We start from the raw sequence: 24,908 nt of genomic DNA on the forward strand, positions 1-24,908 counted from the left end.
AATAACTATTTAAGCACATATGCTAGGCCAAGTTTTATTTTTTTTTATGAAAATCAGTCTTTGGTTTTTATTTTAAAGATTGATCAAAAGTGTTAATTGCAGAACTGTACGGCAAAGTAAGGTTTATATACAATAAACAGTTGGATAACAAGATTAAAATTGAACCAGAAAGTTTGTGTGACAAAAAGTTTTCATATTTGAAAAATGCACAGGGGCCATAACTTGTTAAACTACACACCTAATTGTGTATTGCTACCTCAGATCTACAGATATAAGTCAAATGACTGAAAATCACCCTAATATTAGAGTTTTTGCCTTTAATAGATGATTTTAAGCTAATTTCTTAGTTTGATTTACCAAAAATCTGTAATGGATAGGAACATATGATGGAAATTTAAACATATATGCAAGTATCAATATTCTATAGATATGTAAAACTATGCTATCATTATTTTACTCATAGTTTAAGACTGTACAGTGACATATAGCCTTTAATTTCTGTGTCATGTAGTCTCTTGTAGAAGTTTATTTCATTGGCAATCATACCACAACTTCTTATTTTTATTATATAGATGAAAGATAATAGAAACAACAGGTGAGCAAATTCAGGCTCTTGTGAGCCTGCTGTTATTTATTATCATGAGTAGGCATTTACAGTATACTGATTGAATTAGCCATTTACAATATAATTTTAGGTGAATTTTGGGACATCAGTATTAAAGCTTAATAAACAGAAATTCACAGGAACAACTTTGTTTGGTCTAATGATAAATGATACAAAGAAACTGCTGAAGTTCTGGCTCGACACTGGAGAATTCTTAAAAGACAGGTTACTATAATTATTATTATTTTGATATATATAATCTCTTAAAATAAATAGTTGTGTGCACCATTCTTTGACAATGAAGAAGTTGACTCCTAATTTTTAGTCTTTTAACAAGAAACAAATTATAAGGGCTTCAACACCCTATAGTGATCAGACTGTCTGTGTATCCATCTGTGCTTCCAATTTTATGTTACAAATAATGTCTTGTCTGTAACACTGCAACTTCTAACCAGAACACAATTAAAGTTGCTATGCTGTTAGATTTAATAGATTACCATGTCCAGTTGTGACATCCAGTGTCAGAATTTTCAAAATAGCCATCATGCTCAAGTTGACTGCTTAAACAAACATGTAATTTCAATACAAATCCTGTCTGCATGGTCTCACTCCCGTCTGATATTTTGTGCATTATTATTTTCGATATTATGTACCTCAATGTACATGTTGTAAGATGCAAAATATAATTTTTTTGTTTTCTTATTGTGCAAATCACATATGATAAATTATATAATTCAAAATGGGATCTTCTGCAGTTACTGGCAGATGGCTAATGAATTTGATGTTTGTTATAATATATTAAGATCTATTAAAACAGTATACATGCAGTGAGGTGAGAGATTTGCTTCGCTTTGCAGGCTTCACTATGAAATTGAGATGAAGAACAGTAATAAAATTGTGATTTTTTCCTGTACATGTACAGATTTTGTTGTCATTAATGTTTCCCCAATATCCTCTTTTTTCAACTATATATAGATTATATATATATGGCAGATTCCATATAAGAAATGGAAATGTCTGTCAAAATGAATAAATAAATAAAAATAATAAATACTGTTATTTGAAAGATAATCTGTGAATGTTTTGATGAATAATGATATTAGATGAAATTATAAAAATGTATATGATTTTTTCCGTTTAAAGTAGAAATGATTAAAACAAGTTGAAAAAATGCCAAAATTTTGACGGAATTAACTCCCTGGTCCCATTTTTTTACACTGCTAAAACTAGTGTAGTCTGGTTATTCAAACATTACTGTTCCCAAATCTGTTTCTTTTTTTTAGTCAAAAACATCTGTGATATATATATTTTTTTCACTTTCAAATATCTTGCTTTATAGCTCAGTGTCTGTCAATAAATCTTATTTCAGGAACATCTCTGTAAAAACTTTCAAAATCATTGTTGGTTCCAATATATGCCAGTTAAAACTGTAAATCAGTTGTGCATAAGAAAAAACACATGTTGATTCTTTCATTTAACTTTATTCAAGCAATAGTTTAAACTTATATGTTTCCTACATAAGATCTGTCAAACTTGTTTTCTTTCGTCTGAAACATTTGAATGTGCTAACAGTTAAGAGTTATTTGACCTGTGGTGAAATCTTGTTAGATGCTAGGCTACAGTATTTTCCAGGAAATTTAAAAATGACTTTCAACTAGGATTTGATTTCCAATGTCAGTAAAGAAAAAAGTCAAATATAAATTGTCTGTCAAAATATCTTATGTATGAAAAATCTTATGTCAGAATCAAGTCTGTCAAAATTTTATGTCCGAAACTGAATTTGTCTGTCAAATCTTATGTCAGAAATAATAAAGTCTGTCAAATCTTATGTCAGAAATGATAAAGTCTGTCAAATCTTATGTCAGAAACAATAAAGTCTGTCAAATCTTATGTCAGAAACAATAAAGTCTGTCAAATCTTGTGTCAGAAACTCAATTTGTCTTTCAAATCTTATTTCAGAAAAAATAAAGCCGGTCAAATGTTATGTCAGAAACAATAAAGTCTGTCAAATTTAAGTCTTATGTCAGAAAAAATAAAGTCTGTCAAATCTTATGTCAGAAAAAATAAAGTCTGTCAAGTCTTATGTCAGAAACAATAAAGTCTGTCAAGTCTTATGTCAGAAAAAATAAAGTCTGTCAAGTCTTATGTCAGAAAAAATAAAGTCTGTCAAATCTTATAAATAAATGTCAGAAAAAATAAAGTCTGTCAAGTCTTATGTCAGAAAAAATAAAGTCTGTCAAATCTTATGTCAGAAATAATAAAGTTTGTCAAATCTTATATCAGAAACATAATATTTAAGGCTTTGTTAGGGCCCCGCCTTTAGGCGGGTCGCCCTATAGTGATCAGTCTGTCCGTCCGTCCGTCTGTAACACTTTAACTTTGTGTCCGCTCCATATCTAGAGAACCATTATGATTTCATACTTTATACTTTAGATGTTTATTAACCACCACCAGAGGGCGTGTCATGATGTATGTACAACTTCCTAGGTCAAAGGTCAAGGTAAAAAAACTTTGGTTTCAGTTAACAACCCTGTGTCCTGTGGTGAAGATCGTGTCCGCTTTATATCTTGAGAACCGTTATGATTTCAAAGTTTATACTTGACATCCATTTTAACCAACACCAGAGGGTGTGTCATGATGTATGTACAAAATCCTAGGTCAAAGGTCTAGGTCAAAAAAACTTTGGTTTCAGTTGATAACCCCGTGTCCTGTGGTGAAGATCGTGTTCCCTCCATATCTAGATAACCGTTATGATTTTATACTTAATACTTAACATGTTTATTAACCAACACCAGAGGGTGTATCATGATGTATGTACAACTTCCTAGGTCAAAGGTCAAGGTCAAAAACTTTGGTTTCAGTTGACAACCCTGTGTCCTGTGGTGAAGATCGTGTCCGCTCCATATCTAGATAACTGTTATGATTTCAAAGTTTATACTTGACATCCATTTTAACCACCACCAGAGGGCTTGTCATGATGTATGTACAACTTCCTAGGTCAAAGGTCAAGGTAAAAAAAACTTTGGTTTCAGTTGACAACCCCGTGTCCTGTGGTGAAGATTGTATCAGATTATCCATACAACTTATTTACCCCACGTTATTGACAGTGGGGCCCACAGAGATGGCTCCCATCTCAATGGTATATAGTTTATTTAAAAAGGACGATGCTTATAATTTTTTTTGGTCAAATTGTCTAAATATCTTTATTAGTAAAGCATGTATTCAAAAACAGAAGTTCATTGCTGATGACTTTTGCCTAGCATGCTTATGGGAGTTGTTTCTCTTTCTTCTATGGAATCTGCCATATATTATTCGTCTAAATAACAGCCCAACAATGTTAGATCTGTAAATAAGTGGAAGCAAATTTTTGTTCTTCCCTGGCTGGGATTCCAACTCATGCTACTGAGATATCGTGGCACCACACTGCAGTGGTCTATGCCTGATGGTCTAGACCACTTGACCACCTAAGCTTGACAAAAATGAACCTTTTGGTGGAAGGGTGTTACCTTTCCTTGTCAGTTACATCTGGTAACCAAAAGCTTGATTTTTGCACTTAAAAGGCTGAAAATGCATGACATATTTATATTCAATATGAATATTCACATTTTGTCTACTAAAACATCAAATTGTTCAAAAAATGTTCTCCATAGTTTCCTACTGGTTTCACTGTTTCACAGATATCCATGAATATAGATACTAGTTTTTGGTGTTTTTCAGCCTTATTTTTTTCCTATATATATCTGGGTGTGTTTTAGGGAAAGATATGTTCAAGAATCTTCTTCTAGTAGTGAGCAATCAGATGGAGATGATGAGTATTACAATGAGCCGGTCCAGAACATTGATAACCTTTCAAATGAAGACAACCCCTTTGTTACACAACTGTCACAAATTTTACCAGAAAGAGCTATCAGTATAAAACATTTGGATGTTCAACATGCTGAAGACAATTTTTCCCAAGGATCAAAGGATGAAAGCTTAACTGATGAGTCCACAAGGTTGAACAGAAAACAGTTGATGAAAAGTATTAGTTTAAAAGCAATTGGGTTCAAATTCCTAGACATATTTACTTTAAAAGAACCACCAAAAAGGTTCAAAGTCAGAGAAGCTGATGAAAACTTTGTTGAAAAAATGGCGAATGTAATGGTTGAAAAAAATTCTGTAAGTGTTGATAATGCTCCAAATATAATTGGCCTTATTGACATAGATAAAGTTGATTACAAAGAAGAAAACTTTTCTAACTATGAGGTATTTATAGTGGATGGGAACCACAGTATTAAAGCACAAAAAGAGGCATACAGACAGACAAAAGACGAACTGTTTAGGCATCGTGGAGTTTTCATATACTGTGGTTTAACAGAAAATGAAGCAATTCTGCTTGGAATCAGCAGAAATGAGGACACTGAATCGTTTGTGAAGTTCTCTGATTTTCAGAAGGTTGATGTACTGAGGCGTCGATTGTATTCCATGACAGGCACACCAGCCCATGCTGATCCACCTACAGTTCCTAAAGAATTTAAGGATGTATTTATCACTCTACTTAACTTGCAAGGTGTAAGTAACAGTTAATTGCATCTATATAGATCTTTTAAACATTGAAGTAAGAAATATGAATGGATCTGGTTTATGTTCATGCAGAAAATCTTTATGCTCTATTTGACCAAACAAAGTTGATAGGGAAATGTTAACAATTGAAGTAATCTGCCTTAAAAGAAATCAACAAAATTGTCTAAAATCAAGCCAAATCAAATCAAAGTTTTAAACTTTAAACATAAAACTACTCAATACTACATACAGGCAAGACAAATCTCTGTGTCATCAGCTTTTCAATCAAAAACAACACCAATTCAAACAAGTATCATAAGTTGAAATTTTTGTAAGTTACAATTTATGTCCAGAACATTTTTTAGAAAGCATGAGTCTGTATAATTTATATTACTATCTACAATTACATGTAACCCAGTCAGTAACCAATTTATGCTTATATTATAAGATTATGTTTGCTTAAGCATACTTGTCTTTATAGTTAACACTTTCAATTCAACAGTAATGGTTTTTTTTATATTTGATCAGAAAAAAAATAATTAGCAATTCCTGCATGTATCTGCTTTACCTATAGATGTTTAACATTGTGTATCTTAGAAGCATAGTGAACATCGTGAAGGTATCAACTGAAAACTTAAAATGTTTCAAATTTTGTTCTGTTTTGTTTAAAAAAGGTGACTACTCTACTGAAGTCTGCTCCATAAATCATGCATGGTACCCAGAAAGGTACTTTCAAAATGGAGTAAACATCTGAAGAAGCAATTTTATAATTTTTGAGCATTTCACTGTATGAAAACACTCACCAATATTTAAATTCCGAAGTGCCTTCTCCATGCATGAATTTAGGAAACTGCCATGAGAAAAAATTATATATGAAATCATTTGTAATTAACTACAATGACTGTTCTGTATTTTCACAGAAAAAAGCAGTAGACAGCAAAAGCATGCTGAGGTTCCTTGCAACTGGACTTTCCTATCAATGCTATGAACTGTTTAAGAATATATGCTCAAAAAGCACTGGAAAGATTCCGGCTTCAAAATTTGATGGGTTAAAGGGTTTGAAGGAAGAAGATGCATTATTTTGTCTCATCGATCTCTCATGTAGCAACCTTCAAAGAAAAGATTGGCAGAAATTTAACTACTTGTGTCAAAGCAAGCAATCAAAGCCAAAAAAGGTATTTTTTTTAACTTTTAGAATGTAGTAAGATCTATGCAGCATAGTTTATGCATAACGAATTATTTCAGTAAACCTGTACATGCAGTCTACACTTCTAGTGAAAAAAGGACAGGATTAGGATTAATACAAATCTTGGAACAAATCTGTCATCATCTGAAACAAAAATTCAATAACAGTCAATTAACTCTTGATGGCATCCATACAATTTACAACAGAATAATTCCATCTTCACCATTTTGAACTCTTGGTTAAATAGTGCAGCAACTCATGATAGCAAAAACAAGCCCTGGAATATTATATCAACTAGGAGATATGTGCCCCATATGCATGCTGGAATGTTTTCTACGTAAGTAAAGGCCTGTACCAAGTCAGGAATATGACATTTGTTATTCATTTTTTTTATGTGTTTGAGCTTTTGATTTTGCCATTTACTTGGGGACTTTCCGTTTTTAATTTTCCTGGGAGTTCAGTATTTTTGTGATTTTACTTTTTGCTACATAGAAAAGGAAAGTTTGCAATTAAATTGAGTATGATCTATTGGTGCGTATATTGGTAATGACCCCTTAACCTGAAATAGAACACTAACAACAGATTAAAATTATGTTAGACATTCAATTTTTAGTTTATGTCTGACATTTTTTCAGTTGAGGAAAGATGTAACACTAAATATAAAGTTCCAAACAAAGTGTACTCAGGGTTTTATTGGACAGAAACAACTTGCAGGGAATTACACCTGGTTTCATTTCACTGATTGTAATAACAAGCAGATTATCTTAACTGATAAAGAAATGGAAAGGCTGGTGTTTTGTAAGTTCTTTATTTATTTTTTTAAATATTTGTTTTTGTTTTTTAATGATAAGTAGTTTTAAACACTTTCCAAATGCTACTGAATTTCTGGACAAAACTTTGGCAATTAGGTCCTTTAATATGGGACCATTTTTCAATCGAAAATCAGGTGAACTCCAAATATGTCTCCTTTTCTGCATATTCATTGAAAAAAATATAAATTCGAAAGTTTTGTATATTTTTTTTATAAGAATCATTTGTTGAAATAATACTTTTCTTCAATTTAAATACACAACATGCGTAGTGTAAAAGATCTGAAATCTCTTACCTAAAACATTGGCATATAGATCTATGGCCTAAAAAGTTGACATATAGATATATGGCATAGATCATTGGCATATAGATCTGTGGCATAAAGAAATATTGACATTTTAAGAACTATAACCTAAAGCATTAACATATCGACCTATGGCATCTTTTAACAGTTAATTGGAATTTTCATTATCTTTTTTTTTCAGCATCAAAAGACAAGAGGCTTCCCATATCTTCAACTCCAAATTTGGATGGTAAGTTTTATTAACAAGAGAAAACAATGAAAAGACAATTTTTTTTTTTAAATCAGTTTTTTTCTTACAATTCCATATTAACCCTTGAAAATTGATATAATACTGATGACTGTATTTTTGTTCAGCTGAGATTTAGGGAAAGACAAGAGAATAGTGATTATTTGATAGATCTTTTATATTTACCGTTGCTCCTCTGTAAGTCTGTCTGTCCCAAAAGTTATTTCAGTTTTTTAACTTTTAAGTTTCCTTCAACCAAATGTTGTGAAACTTATACACAATGCTAATTATTACCACCAAACTCAGATTAAGTTTGAATTTGGGTGTTGTCACTTTCACAGTTCTCAAGTTATTTTCATTTATAACTAGAAACAAATAAAAAGTATACACAATGCTTATTACCACCAAATGAAATGCAGACAAAGTTTGATATTTGGTGGGGTCTTTTTTGCTGTTCTTGTGTTATGTTCCATTGTAAATACTAAATTGCAGAGTTTGCTGTATTTATAAGTGGGAGCATGGAAACATTTTTATTTAATTTTTAATTTTGAGTATATGAACAATTAGAAATTAAAAGAAATGTAATGGGCTTTTCAGATGAACAAGATTTTGTGGATACATCCTCATCTCAAAGAAGCAGTGGTAAGTTTTGTGATTAAAATAGATAACAAGCAACCAGAGTAAGGGTTATAGCAATAAACAGAAAAAAAACTAAACAGTTTTTGTAGATGGCATCCAATGAAATTTACTAGATTACAGGCTCTTGATTCCGGAGAGGCACTAAAACAATGTGACAGGGTTTAACATGTTTGTAAGCACTTGACACCCCTCCTAACTTGGTGTAACGTTGAAAGGATAGAACAAACTCATTAACAATCAGCTGAAAAGAATCACATCAGTACTCCAAAAAGTTTGTTCTCATTGCTACCTAATTATATGTAAAATTAATCTCTATCGGTAGGATTCACTTTCTTAACAGAATAATATGTCAACCTGTACATTGAATATTAAAGAAATAGAGAGATTTGAACACACCAAAATTGTTGATTGCAGAAATGTGCCATATCTTATCGGTCGTCCCACTGTCTATATCACTCTGTTCAGCTCTTAATATTATTCCGTATCATGTCTTTGTGACGTCAAATACGTTGACCCGGCCTTAATAACTTTGACCCGGACATATCAGCGACGTCATAATGTTTGAACCGACGTTAATAACTTTGACCCGAACTTATCAAGTCATCTTTTGTGTGCTGGTGAATTAAAGAAAACACTTCTGAAACACGCAAATATAGCCCGACAAATCGATTATCAGATTATCTGCATATTGATATTGTAAAATATCAGCTGCTTGACATTATATGAAGGCTTTTTGATCTCGTTCGCCACGCTCACTCGACAAAAAGCTTCATATTATGTCTCGCAGCTGATATTTTACGATATCAACATGCAGATAACCTGATAATCGGTACATATATTGCTGCTTAAATGATTAATCTCCTTCATTAAAATGAAATCCTTAGTAATTTTAAAATAAAAGTTTGTTTGCATATCTTTTTACTTGTTATTTAAAAAACATAGGTATTTTTTTCTTCAGACCTTGATTCAACAGATAAATTTTTGACAGGAGCAGAATGTGGTAAGTTTTGGCTCACTTACAATAAATGTCACTGAAGTCAAACTATGGCATGCTGATATTGTAATCTGTCGTTGGCTTTTCAACAGTTGTGAAAATTTCCAGTAAGTCAATTTAAGGAGTATCACTAAATGTAAGTCAATGATATATGATATGCATTTTTCTTGGGTTGGCATATCATTTCCCTGTAGATCATTTGGATGCCATCCCAAGTTGTTATACATTGTACTTCTAAAATTTACTTTGAAACTTTTGAACAGTATATTTATAAAAAAAGAAGATGTGGTATGATGGCTAATGAGACAATTCTCCACAAGAAACCATTAATGACACAGAAATTGACAGCTATGTGTCTCTGTACAGCCTTCAACAATGAGCAAAGCCCATATAGTATAATCAGCTATAAAAAAAAATCACAAAATTACAAATGTAAAATAATCAAAACTAGAATACTAACTGCCTAATTAATGTAAAAAACATTGAACAGAATGTGGTGGGGTTTAATAAATTAGTCCGATCCCATTCCTCCCCGTAACCGGGGACACAGTGGTGTAACAGTGCAACATAAAAATGAACTATAAAAATGATTTGTCAGTTTGTGGTTATAGACACATTTATATACTGAAATATGTTCTATTTTAGCAGCTACCACTTCGTTTCCGGGAACTACAAGTTTTTCATCTAATGGTATGTTAGACAAAAGACTTTTTTCATATTACCGACTTTTGACTGGTTTATATTATTGTTCGACAGGTTACCTACGACATCCAGGTACTTGGTCAATTAAGATAAAAGTAAAGAAGTGACATCAAACATTAGATCTGTACAATTCTTAGGGGAAATATACTGCTTCATATTCTCTTTACACGACAAACTCATTGGTAAATAGTAAAATTTCCCCTCAAACCACACCAATTAAATGTTTAATGTTACTTCTTAACGTTGCTCTTAATCGACTGAGTGCAAGGATGTCGTAGGTTATAAACAGTAATCAAGGATAACTTTTGTTTTAATGTTTCTGTCTTACATGTATATACTGTTTACTGTAATTGTGTATTCTACTTGTACTCCTCTTTACACCCTTTAGAAAAATCCTTTTCAGTATTTAAATGCAGTTCAAAAGAGTTTGCAATTTTTTTAAAGTCTGCTATTTTATATTTCACTCTTAGGGAGCTACCATTTGATTTTTATGGGGGGGCTAGGATGAAAAATTTTGTCCTGCCTTTTTTTTTAGCGGTAATCTCTGTCCTGCTTTTTTATTTTTCACTCTGTTCGGTCCTGTCTTTTTTTTTTAGTTTATCCTGACTTTTTTTTACCTAAATTGTCGTCCTGACTTTTTTTTTTTTGCAAGTGTCTCAGCCTGCCTTTTTTTTTACTTAAAACTCCTGTCCTGCCTATTTTTTTCAAATTTCATCCTAGCCCCCCCCCCCCCCCCCCCCATAAAAATCAAATGGTAGCTCCCTTATTTTTCAACATGCCTGGCCACGTAAATTGAAATACTTAATGAAGAAAACTGTTTTGTTCCAGGAAATCCTTCTATTTTTTGTTCCCACACTTGTCACCCAGTATATTAGCATTAATTTAGAGTTCCCAATATCAAATATAATCTTTTTGTATGTGATCAAGTTTACATGCATGTGTGAAATTTTCTAATTTTTAAATTTTCAAATATTAAAAACAGATTAACAATTTCTTTTTTGATAAATGGGATTTTTAAACCCTATATTTTATTTTTACTTAGTCATCACTTTTTAGGAACACTTTATTTATAGTGATTATGATAATTGTCACACCTGAAACAAAGTTAGTTAGATAAGAACTGCTTCTCATTAAGTAAAGTTATTGTATATAAAGTTGAATTAATTAATTTAAAAGGTTGTGGGCTCTGTTTTTTCTTTCCTACCTATAGGAGTCTATTGCTGTATTTTGAAGAAAAAAGACTTTCAATTAATGCGAAATTTTCAGTGATAAGTTTTCTGCTTAAGTAAGCTTGAAAGGAACTTCTTCTGAAAGATCAATGTTATTATCTAATAGTTTTATTACTATCAGTACATAGCAGTACACTATTCCAGGCCCTGCCCTTAGGTCATTGTAAAGATTTCTGTCTTAGTCATTTTGATAAGAGTAACTTTAGATACATCAATGATTTTTTTTTTGAATTTGCATTACTATTAGTACACATCAGATTGAAGATTATTTCAAGGCCATGCCATCGATTGAAGGTTCTTGTTTAGTGACTTTGAATTAAGTATAAATTTTCAGTGTAAAGTTTTCTTATTTAGTCAGTTTGACAGGATCTTCTTGTGAAAGATCAATGATACTTTGTATAAAGTTGCATGTCTATCAGAAAATATCAGTTTTGCAATTTTTTTAGAGGCCCTGCTGCTTAGTATATGGTCCAATGATTTTGAATGTTAAGTTTTCTTGTTAAGTCAGTTTGATAGGAGCTACTGATAAAATAAAAGATATTTTGCATAGTTTTAAGTGGTACATCTATTACTATCCATAGGCAGATCCATTACTGGATCATGACTGGAGCCCCCCCTTTAGGGCAGTCAGTAGGCCCCCCTTACAAAAATTTCTGGATCAGCCACTGCTATCAGTACATATCAAAATGATGACTGTTTTATGGCTCTGTCCTTAGTCATGGTACAGTGATTTTAATTAATAAGCAGTGATGCTGTCCATCAAATTTGCTTTTTCTAAAATTCTGCAGACAGACAAGATGCAATGTTTTTATTATTATTTAAGGAGAAACACTTTCTAATGACCGGCTTACAATATTATCCCTATTATTATACACAGTTCTGTAATTGCAGGTAGCAAAAGTTCCCTGGGTATATCATTTTCAAAGAAACTAAGTGGTAAGTTTTGTAAAATTATTCTTGCAAGATTCACTCTTAAAAATATTACATTACACAACCATGGCTTTCTGTTCAATTGTTTGTAAAAAGTAAAATCACAAAAATACTGAACTTAGAGGAAGATCAATTTGGACAGTCCATAATCACATGGCAAAATCAAATAACAAAACGCATCAAAAACGAATGGACAAGAACTGTCATATTCCTGACTTGGTACAGACATTTTTAAATGTAGAAAATGGTGGATTAAAACTGGTTTTACAGTGCTAACCCTCTCACTTTGATGACAGTCTCATCAAATTCCGTTATATTTACAATGGTGCGTTAACTAAACAGACACACAATCAATAAAATAGTCAAAATATAGGTACAGCAGTCATCATCATGTAACAATTTTAAAAGGAACAATTTAACAGAACACAAAAACATCTATCTACAAACACATTCATTGATTTGCGTGTCTGACGTCAGAAAATTTTATACGTCACATGTATTTGTCTTTCAATGTACATACAAACAATTTTAAAATTTCACATATGCAATGTTAGCATACAGGGTTAAAAAATCAAAAGTATGTAAGAATAAATTTCAGAAATAGACCAAGATTTGAAATAGTCCAAAAGTTATATAGAATTTATAAGAATCCACAAATAGTTAATTCCACTATGCGATTGAAGTGAAAATGTTTTTTTAAAACACATAAAAACTAACTTTACATGTTTTGAAATATTGTTAATTTTTTTTATTAGTCAAGTTTACTGGGAACCACTTATGGCAAGATTTTAGTATGCAGTTGTTATACTCCTGCTTTAAAAAAGTTAGGGTATACATGTTGTTTTCAATTTTTTTCTCCCTCTGTCTGTCTGTCACTCATTCCCATGAATAATTTTTCCTTGAATTTTTCTCAGGAACTGCTTTACAACTGCAAGGATTTCTGAAATTTGGTTTCAGGGTTATATGAGTCAGCTATACCATGTGATGTGTTGTCAGATTCATAAGCAAAAAATTCCCATCTACCAAACACTTGCATCAGTTCAAGTTATTACATGACATCCAAGTTGAAAATTTTCATCACAATTTTCAGTAACTACATTACAAGGATTTCTGAAATTTTGGTTGATATGAGTCAGCTTTACCGTGTGCTGCGTTTTCAAATTTATCACTCAACAACTTCCTGTTCACTGAACACTTACATGCATATTTTTACACTATTAACATTTTCCAGTAGCTCACAGTTTCACTTGTTTTAACTTTGGGTTATCTCATCTTCACTGAGATGAAATGGCATATTGCACTTTTGGTCATGGTTCATTGACTTTAAATATTTTGCAGAAGTATTGCTATATTAATTTCAACATTTGGATTATTTTTAATGTCATATCAACATTTTACTTTATTTATTTGGAAAACTTGGTATTACCACACTTGATTAAGTAAAGGTTGTGTATAGATGCCTAGAAGTAAAACATACTATGGAAGGCCACTCTTTTCTACATTGTAAATGAATAATTTGAAATGACAGTTTTATAAATGTTCACCTATAAACTTGAATGATATTGTTCTAGGGTTTTTACATCACATGGCTGATTCAGATGCTGTTTTAAGAGCAGAATCAGGAATGTTCTTAATTGAAGAAGAAGAGGTGGAGACAAAGCCAGAACAGTTGATCAGTTATACTGATGTGTTGTTGTGTCCAGAAACACAAACTGCAGCAGAGCCATACTTTAGTACAGATGCATGGCTGCTTGTTTTAAATACTCTCAAAGTATTAGAAGGTAATCAGTCTAAATATCTATAATATGGCATTGACACCTTCCCTTGGAACTGATTTTTCAAATGATATAAAAGGTTTAATCTAAATGGTTGAAAATATATTGAAAGGTACAGAAAGGCAGTCAAAAAACCCCCCCATAAAGCAAGGAACATTGGGAAAAAACAAAAATAATACTAACCAAGATATTAAACAGACCTATGTTTCTGGGATCTCCTTTACTTAAGCATGTTTAGCTCTTGAGAATATCATGTAAAAAGGAAGCATTGTTTTTCATAAGAAAAACATTTAATAGCAAATATCAGAGCATGATGCAGATATTCACAGTTTCAAAACTTATTTGAATGACTAGGTTTTTTTTAAATGATTTTATACTATAGTGTTATTTTTAAAAAGAACCTTCAATTATATTATTTTCATTACTTTTTTATGTTTTAGATATGTATATTGTTAACACTCAGAAGAAATATGATATGATTTCTCAATCTCGGACAAGAAAAGGCAAAGCTTTAATAGGATCAGCTAAAGGTTGGTCATAAAAAAAATCATTTTGAAAAGAAATATAAATATAAGGACATGATGTGTAATAGTCAATGAGACAACCATTCAGAAAAGCCCATTAAACAAGTTTTAAACAAACAGACCATTGTACGGTCTTCAACAATAAGACAATAAGAAAAACCTATGCCTTCTGGAGAATTCAAAGTTTAAGAGACCTCAACAATAAAAATATTGGTATTCTATTTGTCAAGAATAAATTAGAAACCTTTTTATCAAATCAATGATGTGACTATAAAAACAACCATACGAGTTATCTCATTCTGATTAGATATAGTATGTTCTGGAGGGTTATTTTGCCAATAAAAAAAGAAACATATTTTTCGCTTGAAACCCTGCTGATATTTCTGCTTAATAACACATACCATTAATACAGATGGGAAAGTGAAACATTTGATATTGATTTCAATTGTTCTTTCTCTTCAAGGCATTACTAAAAAAGTCACAATTAATAAAGCAAGCTATTGATTAAGCATCATTGTGAAGTGGGAAAAGAAGTATAATTTGAGCAAATACCATGGTTGAGATTGTGAACCATGATTTAGCATGTTACTAAGACAATTAGTATATTCTAATTCCATTTAAAGAATGTCATTGTGTGTAAAATATGACCAAGCTTTGGCTTTGTCTGAATCAGTGAACCAGTTTTAATGGTCAACAATAGTTATTATATATGATATAAATTTATTTGCAAATTCATGTATGATTCTTGTTAACAACATTTGTAGCAGTAAAAAAAAATATTTAAAAATTTCACTTTGTAAACTTTATTATTGAATTAAGGATCCAACAGTTTATAAATTTATTGTAGGAAGAATATTTAAAAAGTGTTCAAAAAAGAAATCAGACCAGATTGATTCAGGTAATTAATTCTTTCAAGAAGAAAAAAAGGAAAAATCAAATACTTAACTGTCCTTCGTTGGTTGAAAGGTCATTTTGGGAATTGCCATTTATTTGGTGTCAATCATATGTAATTAAAAACCTGCTCTTAAGAGCCTCAAGCTTTATATATTGTTGATTTTACGTTTTTGATTTATGGGAATTTATTCATAAAAATTTGAGAGAATTCTGATTAAAACTCAAAAATGCTTTGAGGGATTTCCATGAAACTTTGGTGAGCGGTGGTGTAGTGGTGAGTGTATCGGACTACTATCACAAAGTTTCCTGGTTCAATTCCCAGTTGGGATGAAAATTTCAGGAACTGAATTTTCAGCTCTCCCTTGACACCATTTGCGAGTATGGTCTTGAGGAAAGGATGATAGTCCGTTGGAAGGGGACAATACATAGCTGACCGGTGTTAAGAGAGAGCCATATCTCTTGCATGTAAGAGACACCCTTGTAGATTTCGAAAAAAAGCAGGCTAATGCCTCTACAAGGCAGCAATCATACCTGCAAAGTGGAAAGAAATTGATATAAGTTGCAAAACTTGTTTCCCAATCCACTATAAATAAACATGTGTAAACTAAACTTTGGTGAGTTGTTTATTTGCATTGACATACCTTCCCTTTTCTTATTTTAAATTTTGTTGATTTTATGTTTAAAAGGAGTATTGGGATTTTATTCATAAAATAGGAGGGATTTTCAAGTTTTCTAACTCTTACACAAAACGCTTTGAGCAGTTTTCCTGGTGACTTGATTACATGTATAACCCTCCTTTTTTTCAATATAAATTTCTGATATGAAATGGATACCACTGTGTTTTCATGTCTCACAATTTACCATTTTGGGGGCAGGAGTCTTTTTAAGCAGTGCTCACGGTATTTCTAGCGGATCATTTCTTTAAAGCATAATGATAACGAAGAGCTGAAAGGGTGGTGAGGTGTATATCATGCCTTCATGGCCCAGTTCTTTGATAATTGTATCTGACAGACACCCACTGCCTGTTTGCAGATACTTTGAATATTTAGTTTGATGTTTGAACTTCAATGTTTTTATTACTTATTTCTCCAGTACAGCGAAATAAAACTCATTCATCTAGTTCGAGCGCATTTTCATGTTGTCAGCTACTTTGAATAATGAGTGGGTTATGCTTAGCAAAATATGGGGTGCAGTTTTGCTTTCTAAATTTCTAGCAATATATTAACACAGTCAGTATTGTACACAAAAGTTTACCATGAATGAGCATAGTATTTTATAAAACCAATACTTTTTAAAAGGATCAGCAAGTCATTAGCAGGTCATGTGTTATATTTGTTGTTGGGTAAGGTTAATTTTATTTTACTTGTGTTAGAATATTTGGGTCACAATGAGCTACATTTATTAGATGTGTTAGCTAAGTCAAGTTATATCTGAAGTATTTGGTGATAAGATACTTATTTTTAGAATATATTGTATTACAATTGAGCCCCTAATGTAATGGTGTGACTAGTCAGTTTCTTCATCACAGTCGCATTTAACCCTTAATAATTGATTACTTTATAGGAAAAAGAAATGTATATTCCTTCACAAGTGAAGACAGTTCTCCACTAAAATCAATGGAAGGTGAGTGAGTAAAAAAATGTTATATTCAAATTAACTTTATTTTAGAAAAAAACAATATTTAGCTCACCTTACTCATAGGGACAATGTAAGTTGAAACTATGACTTATTCTTATATCCATATAAATGGTTGTCCTTAAGACCAAACAATTGTTAAACCATTTGGAAACCTGAAGCCTTATTTTTTTCTGTAGTTGTCTTGTTTCATAATAATTTATAGGTAATGAAGATTAAAGTTATGACCTATTTGTAGGAAAAACAGATAAAAAATCCTCAACTAGTGACGACAGATCTCCATTAAAAGCAACAGATGGTAGGTATATTTTCTTATTTCAGTATGTATATATACAGCGTTATGTTGTCCTAGATATAACTATGTGTCCAGCCTACTTCAAAGAAAAGGAATTATATTAGGCATGTCAGATACTAGATATAAGTTTAGTTTATAGAACAAAGTGATCCTAGACATGCTTTATTGGCTTCGTTGTCAACAGTTATATGGATCTGCTTACCCTTCTAGATCACCTGATATCACCCTCAGTTTTTGGTGGGGTTCGTGTTGCTTAGCTTAGTTTTCTATGTTGTGTCTTGTGTACTATTGTTTGTCTGTTTGTCTTTTTTTGTTTTTAACCATAGCATTGTCAGTTTATTTTCAATTTATGAGTTTGACTGTCCCTCTGGAATCTTTCGCCCCTCTTTAAGGTTCAATCTGAGGTTACAGTCTTTTGAGAAATCAAACATTGTGTCAAACCTTCATGAAATTTTATGAAATTTGAAAAGAAGGTTGTTTATGACCAACTGACAGTATTCAGAGCAAAGTTCTGAAAATAATCATATAAATATATAGTATACTGTATAAATATGTTTGAAGGACTTTATTGGATAATGATTTTTGTAGGGAGAAGAAATTTGAATATTTTATCAAGTGCGGAAAGTTCTCCAGTAAAACCAACATATGGTGAGTATGAATTTTAACTAGACATTTTTAACATCCGGATTAAATTAATGTGACCAATTTTTTTTCTGGGCTTTTAATGAAAATACATAGAAACCATATATTTTCAGTATCAGGGTAAGATTAACTGTTTTTTTGACACCTTTCTTATGTTTCTTTTCAACTAATACCATTTGTAATTAAGAGTGTAAAGACCTATATAAGTCTCTGAACAATTGGTATTATTATTTTATTCAAAGTAAAATTGAGAATGGAAATAGGGAATGTGTCAAACAGACAAAAACATGACCGAAGAGCAGAAAACAGCCGAAGGCCACAATTGGTCTTCAATACAGCTGGGCCCTAAACAAAAATGTGTACTAGTCTAGTGATAATTGATGTCAATCTAACCTCTGAAATATATTAATGAACTAAACTTAAAAATTAATCAAGATGAACAAAGGCCAGAGGCTTCTAACTTAGGACAGGTGCAAACATGGGATTGGTTAAACATGTTATTTTGAGATATCCCCTATGCCTCTTGCTTGCCAATACAGAAAAAACAAACACACAGCAATATGCACAGTAAAAGAATAGGTAACAAAAGAAACAAAAAAAATGACAATGGTACATAAATTAACAAAGTAATACTAGCATTTACTGACAGGCCAGCTCAAGACTTCAATTAAACTGACTGAAAGTTAATGTCTTCATCATATGAATATCAATCACAATTCCTCCTGTTAGTGATTTAGTATCATTACATCATAAAATATATGAGAAGTACATAACCCGTATCATGCAAAGACCCCCATTAGTGAATCAATATTAAAGCTAAAATTTGCCATCTTTAATAACATGAAAACAGAATCGTAAATATATCCCTTTTTTAATAGGTCTTTTTAAAGATTTTGAGTTGAAAGCTGACATTTTTTGCCTTTGTAAAGAATTTAACCGTATTGGATTTGAAACACTAGAAAGTATACGAAGTCTGCATGCTGATTTCTATTTATGAATGATGACCTTGTACTGATGATAAGATTTAGTAAATGTTTTGACTAGTTTATTATATCTAAAACCCTGGTGTACTTATTTTTCAGTAATACATAGATTTCTTTCGCTAAAATCTAGTACATTGTTACATACACAAGCGAAATTGTAAAAGTTGAAATATAAACACCATAAGATGGTGAAAAAGGAATGTCACCATCTAAAAATGGATAATTAACAATATGAAATGTTTATTTTTTCAGATTTAAATGATGCTATAGATGTGTGCCCAATTTTAGAAAAGACCAGTGAAAATACTGGAGACGGTGAAAAGATAAGTGAAACTACTGGACAAGGTGAAAAGATTAGTGAAACTACTGGACAAGGTGAAAAGATAAGTGAAACTACTGGACAAGGTGAAAAGATAAGTGAAACTACTGGACAAGGTGAAAAGATTAGTGAAACTACTGGACAAGGTGGAAAGATTAGTGAAACTACTGGACAAGGTGGAAAGATTAGTGAAACTACTGAAAATGGTAAATATTCTGAAGTCTTTACAATATCAAATCAGTCAAAGGTTGTATTGGTGACTGTGGCTTCTCTTCAAATTTTTGAGATGGCCACCATATATACTTAAAATTGAAAGATTGTGTAAGGCTGAAGGTTTTATAATATCTCTTAGTATTTAATACAGTGGACCCAATAGAGATTGTTTGCATCTCACTGATATTTACTTTACCATAGGGGAGATGTTTTATGAATGTGATAGTTTAGTTTCCTTATGCAACAATCTTTCTCAGGTGCTTTGCTGTTATTTTGATAGTTATTTTTGAAATGAATGATAACTGATTAATAGGATTTAAGGTGTGTGAAAACAAATTTAAGCTTCATAATGCAAAATTAAAAGAAGTTGAAATAATGATAAAATTGAGAATGGAAATTAGGAATGTGTAAAAGAGACAATAACCCAACCAAAGAGCAGAAACGTCTGAAGGCCCCCTTTGGGTCTTCAACACAGAGAGAAAATCCAACACCTTTAGCTGGCAACTAATAAAAAATGTGTACTAGTTCAGTGAAAATTGACGCCACACTATTATTCTCCAAAACATATAAATGAACTAAACAAATAAGTGTCCCAGGTTAGGTGAGGGTTGAGATTCCCCTAACTGATTATTAGGGGAATAGAAATTTGTTGTACCCTGAGATAAAGCCAAAAGTAATAGTTGTATCTGAGAGGACAATAAACTTATTTTTCCACAAATATCCAGTCAGTAAGACTTTTATTATACTGAAAGAGACAACATACACAAAATAATGCCAGGGACTGAAGGACATAGTTGACCATGATTCATTTATACAAATGTAAGAGACAGCAGACACATTGTGATGACACCTTGTCTATCTCTTCTAAGGTATAAGATGGCTGTCTTTTTTTTCAAGGTAGTCAGAAATAATCTTTTGTCAGTTTGAATGACTGAATTTGTGTTTTTGGCATTCTAATGCAGATCAAAGTGAAAGATCCAAAATATATTTTATATGCCTTGGACAATATATTTGTTTCATTAAAAACAAGTTGTTGTTTTGAACTGTACTTGAATAATCTAAGTATAAGTTGATCTGAATATATGATATAGTTTCAAAGTATTTACAAAGTAAGAAAAGTTATCTGTTCCTGATATGTCATGTGATTTAAGTAATATCTTAAAAGTTTTTTTGCTAATATAATAAATTTATCTTTTTAGGAAGAAAAAGAACAAGTTGTTCTTCAAAAAATGAAAAAGTGGACGCAACAGAATCCAAGAAGTGCACAGTAAGACTGACTGATATTGGTACTATTAAAAACTTGAAAACATATGTAGATAAGACAGAGAAAAAAAGAAAAAGAAGAAAGATATGTCTAAAGAACTTGTAAAATAATATATGTAATATGTTAAGTTTTAAATAAGTTCATCTGATATGAAACAACAAATTCAGGATACTTCGTGTCATATTTCAAATAAGTTGAATGGATATCTACTTTTATGATAAAACTATGGTATTTCAAAAAGTTGTAAATATTTTTTTGTCTAATTTATGAAAATCAGTAATAGAGTAAGGAAAAAAGTGTAAATATATAAATATAACAAAATCCCATCAAGAAAATCTTGACCTTTAGTTTAGTCATGCAGTTCTATGACAGCAGAACTTGTTTTATGTTATAGTAGCAACTTAAATATAAGTATGACCATATGCTAAGCAAATAATAGAAATCAGGAAAGAGAACACATTGTTGTGAATTAATTCTGTGTGACTTGATTATTTATCTAAAGTTTTTCAATAGTGTAAATGTATGTCATGTCTGCAAATTTCCTACACTAATATTTTTCAATATCAAATTTTTTTCCATTAAGTAAATGAGTCTGCAATACAAACAAGAGTGTATTGCACAGTTCTTTCCATTAAGGTCATGTGTATTCATTTATGCACAAAAAAGTCATAACTATAAGTATTGTTTTTATCACTGTGTAATGTTTACAAGTCATAACTATAAGTATTGGTTTTATCACTGTGTAATGTTTACAAGTCATAACTATAAGTATTGTTTTTATCACTGTGTAATGTTTACACTCCTATATCAGCAAGAAATTATATATATATAAAGAAGTTCAAGTCAAATATGAACTTTATTTTTACATTATACTATATATAAATATAATACTTTTACTTAATCATGCTGCTCGGAAATACAAGTTGTCCAATTATTGAATTGAATAAAAGACAAATATTGGTGTATAACGATCTTCATACTGTTAGCGTTCAGCCAGGATGAAGAGGTTATGCTCCAAATTAGATTGAGTTATTATCTTTATAAAAAAAGGAAGTGCATTCTAGATTCATTGATAGAGCTGGAATCTTATAGTTCTTTTTAGTTATGTTTTGAGGATAATGATATAATAAGTCTATCTTGTGACTTTAATATTTTATTGTTGTTGTTTTGCTTAAACAATATGTAAAGTTTTTTGTTAATAAATTTTGTTTCTTTATTTATTCCATGTTCTGTTACATTATCAGCTTTTTTGTGAACCTTCAGAATTTGTTGATAATCTTTGGCAACATAAATGTCAAAATATTCATGCATCATGCATCTTTAATTTTCTTTTTCTTTGCATAATATGTACCATAATGTATATAGGATAATCTTTTTACCTAATCATTCTGCTCGGATATACAAGTTGTCCAATTATTGAATTGAATAAAAGACAAATATTGGTGTGTAACGATCTTCATACTGTTAGCGTTTAGCCAGGATGAAGAGGTAATGCTCCAAATTGGATTGAGTTATTGTAGTTTTAAAAAAAGGAAGTGCATTCTAGATTCATTGATAGAGCTGGAATCTTATAGTTCTTTTTAGTTATGTTTTTAGGATAATGATATAATAAAGTCTATCTTGTGACTTTAATATTTTATTGTTGTTGTTTGCTTAAACAATATGTTAAGTTTTTTGTTAATAAATTTTGTTTCTTTATTCATTCCATGTTCTGTTACATTATCAGCTTTTTTGTGAACCTTCAGAATTTGTGGATAATCTTTGGCAACATAAATGTCAAAATATTCATGAATCATGCATCTTTAATATTATTTTTCTTTGCATAATATGTACCATAATGTATACAGAGATAATCTTTTTACCTAATCATTTTGCTCGGATATACAAGTTGTCCAATTATTGAATTGAATAAAAGACAAATATTGGTGTGTAACGCTCTTCATAATGTTAGCGTTCAGCCAGGATGAAGAGGTTATGCTCCAAATTGTCTCTTGTTGATTATTGATTAACCCTCAAGGGTAAAGACCAAATGTTTGCACATTCAAAGAGTGTTTTGAAAACAATATCCACATGATTGTCTGAAGGTTTGCTATGGTGTAGAAGCATCTTGAAAACATACCTGCTCTGATCCTTTTTCCTTTTTGGGGTGGGTAAGAATATAATTCTTAATAGGGAACTATAATTAAATAGTTGGGAAAAAAGGAAAAAGGATATTGCAATTCTATCATGAATAAGCTAATTCTTCATTTAAACTTTGGTCATGATGGTGAACCCAGTGTGGTTACCATTGCGCCCCAGGCCAAAGTTAATTTAGCACTAAAAAGGAGTGAGTTTTTATTAGATGTTGTGAATAATTATATGCAAATGCAAAATGAAAATGATATTGTAGAAATAGAAATTATTTTATCGGAGTATAATCGCAATTTTACATTAGGCTTTTTATTTAAACACTTATTAAATGACAATAATGAAGTAAAAAGATGTAGAGAGGGCAAAACAGCTCATCTTGTTCCACTGATTGAAAAGTTCCAACTTGAAACAGACTTTGTTAAACTGCTTCTGCCACGAAAAATCAGTGCAAAAAATGCTGTTGCAATTCATTCACTTTATATCAAACCAATGTATCGTTCTGTCATTAATGAGTTTTATTTACTTAATTTACATGGAGTAAATTCACAGGGACATATAAGTGCAGAAGATTTTATGAGGTTATTGCACGAACTTAAAACCTGTCATGCTCATTATTTAGTGCACATTTTACCAGTTTGCATTTGTTTGAGATGCACTGAATATAGACATGAAAGACTTAATCAACTTTCAGAATGTACCTATGCAACACCTTACCATGGTCCTATTACAAATAGCCCTTTCCGTAATTTACCAGTAGGACAACAACAGTTAACAGGTGGCAGACCTGGATAATGTTATTCTGTTATTCCATAGTTTACATGTATTACATCTTTCACATTGTTATTTATTTATTATGCTAATAAATGATTAGTACACAATTGAATATCATTTGTCTTTATTTTAATCATATATAAGTTACTAGTAGTTGTTGCTTTATTGATAGAAGAAACATACTGAAAAATAATAAACAGAAAAAAAAAGATTTGAAGAGGCCATATTTTGAATGAACATTCAAAAATATTGTAGCATTTATGGTCTCAAGGTCTATTGATTATTTTATATTTCACGGGAATGTGTTTTTTTTATGTTTTAATAACTCCTTCCAAAGTCATTAACCATAGACATGGAATAACTTTTATAGTTTGGTAATTAGGTTTCATGATTTCCAATGTTCTACTATCCAGCCAAAGACACAAGGATATGAATATTACAGTATAGGCTTTATCATGAAAAAACTCTTTGTATTTAAAGCAACAGTAGTATACCGCTGTTCAATAGTCATAAATCTAATCAAACAATAAACAAATTCAGGTAACAAACCAAAACCGAACTATCAATTATAAGAGGAAAACAACATCAAAAGCACTGAACTACAACGAAAACAAACGCCAAGTTGAACATATATAGAAGCTGTATAGTCAGGAATAACATTTAGCCTCAGAAACAGTTCAAAGAGATTATTCAAAAGCAGAGATCAAGTTAAGTCTTTAGTTTTCTATGTTGTGTCATGTGTACTATTGTTTTTCTGTTTGTCTTTTTCATTTTTAGCCATGGCGTTGTCAGTTTGTTTCAGATTTATGAGTTTGACTGTCCCCTTGGTATCTTTCGTCCCTCTTTTAAGTGTAAATGTTGAATAAGAATCTAGCATATCAAATCACACAAAATATCAGAACCCTATCATTTCTGTCATCAATACAAGTGTTCTCTAGAGATAAAAGATAAATTTCAACGAGTGAATAAGCCATATGGTACTAGAATTAAACATCAGCTCACTTTACAAACCTTAAGACAAAATTATAAGCATTCGCCGAAAATTGAAGGGTTTGTTAGCATTGATAGCATGTAGAACTTGCATTACATTTCATAAACAATGCGTCTCCGGAGTGCTTTTATGGATGCTTCTTCAGCGGCTTCCGCTTGATCTCTGATTTTGAAATGTCGACTCATTTTCTTTGTTTTGTTTCGCACTTTTCTCTAATGGTTGACATTCTACCTACACCAATGAATGAGAAAGTGAGCTTAACATGCTTAAGTGGAAGAATCGGAATTACAAATAAATAATCATGCA

At 31.2% G+C, this 24,908-nt stretch overlaps 1 protein-coding gene across 1 annotated transcript; it reads left to right on the forward strand.

Moving 5' to 3' along the window:
* The first annotated feature begins 772 nt into the window (after positions 1–772).
* On the forward strand, positions 773–23,723 carry LOC143083971 (uncharacterized). The gene is made up of 17 exons (XM_076260387.1): positions 773–829; positions 4,360–5,155; positions 6,067–6,321; positions 6,968–7,130; positions 7,628–7,675; positions 8,270–8,314; positions 9,270–9,311; positions 9,951–9,995; positions 12,128–12,172; positions 13,738–13,947; positions 14,382–14,471; positions 15,313–15,363; positions 16,923–16,982; positions 17,233–17,292; positions 17,878–17,937; positions 19,167–19,439; positions 20,646–23,723. The coding sequence occupies exons 2-17, from the start codon at positions 4,619–4,621 to the stop codon at positions 20,813–20,815; spliced, it is 2,154 nt and encodes a 717-aa protein (XP_076116502.1). The 5' UTR covers positions 773–829; positions 4,360–4,618; the 3' UTR covers positions 20,816–23,723.
* Positions 23,724–24,908: the final 1,185 nt, after the last annotated feature.

Source organism: Mytilus galloprovincialis, chromosome 7 (assembly GCF_965363235.1).
Source record: "Mytilus galloprovincialis chromosome 7, xbMytGall1.hap1.1, whole genome shotgun sequence".
Lineage (NCBI taxonomy): Eukaryota > Metazoa > Mollusca > Bivalvia > Mytilida > Mytilidae > Mytilus > Mytilus galloprovincialis.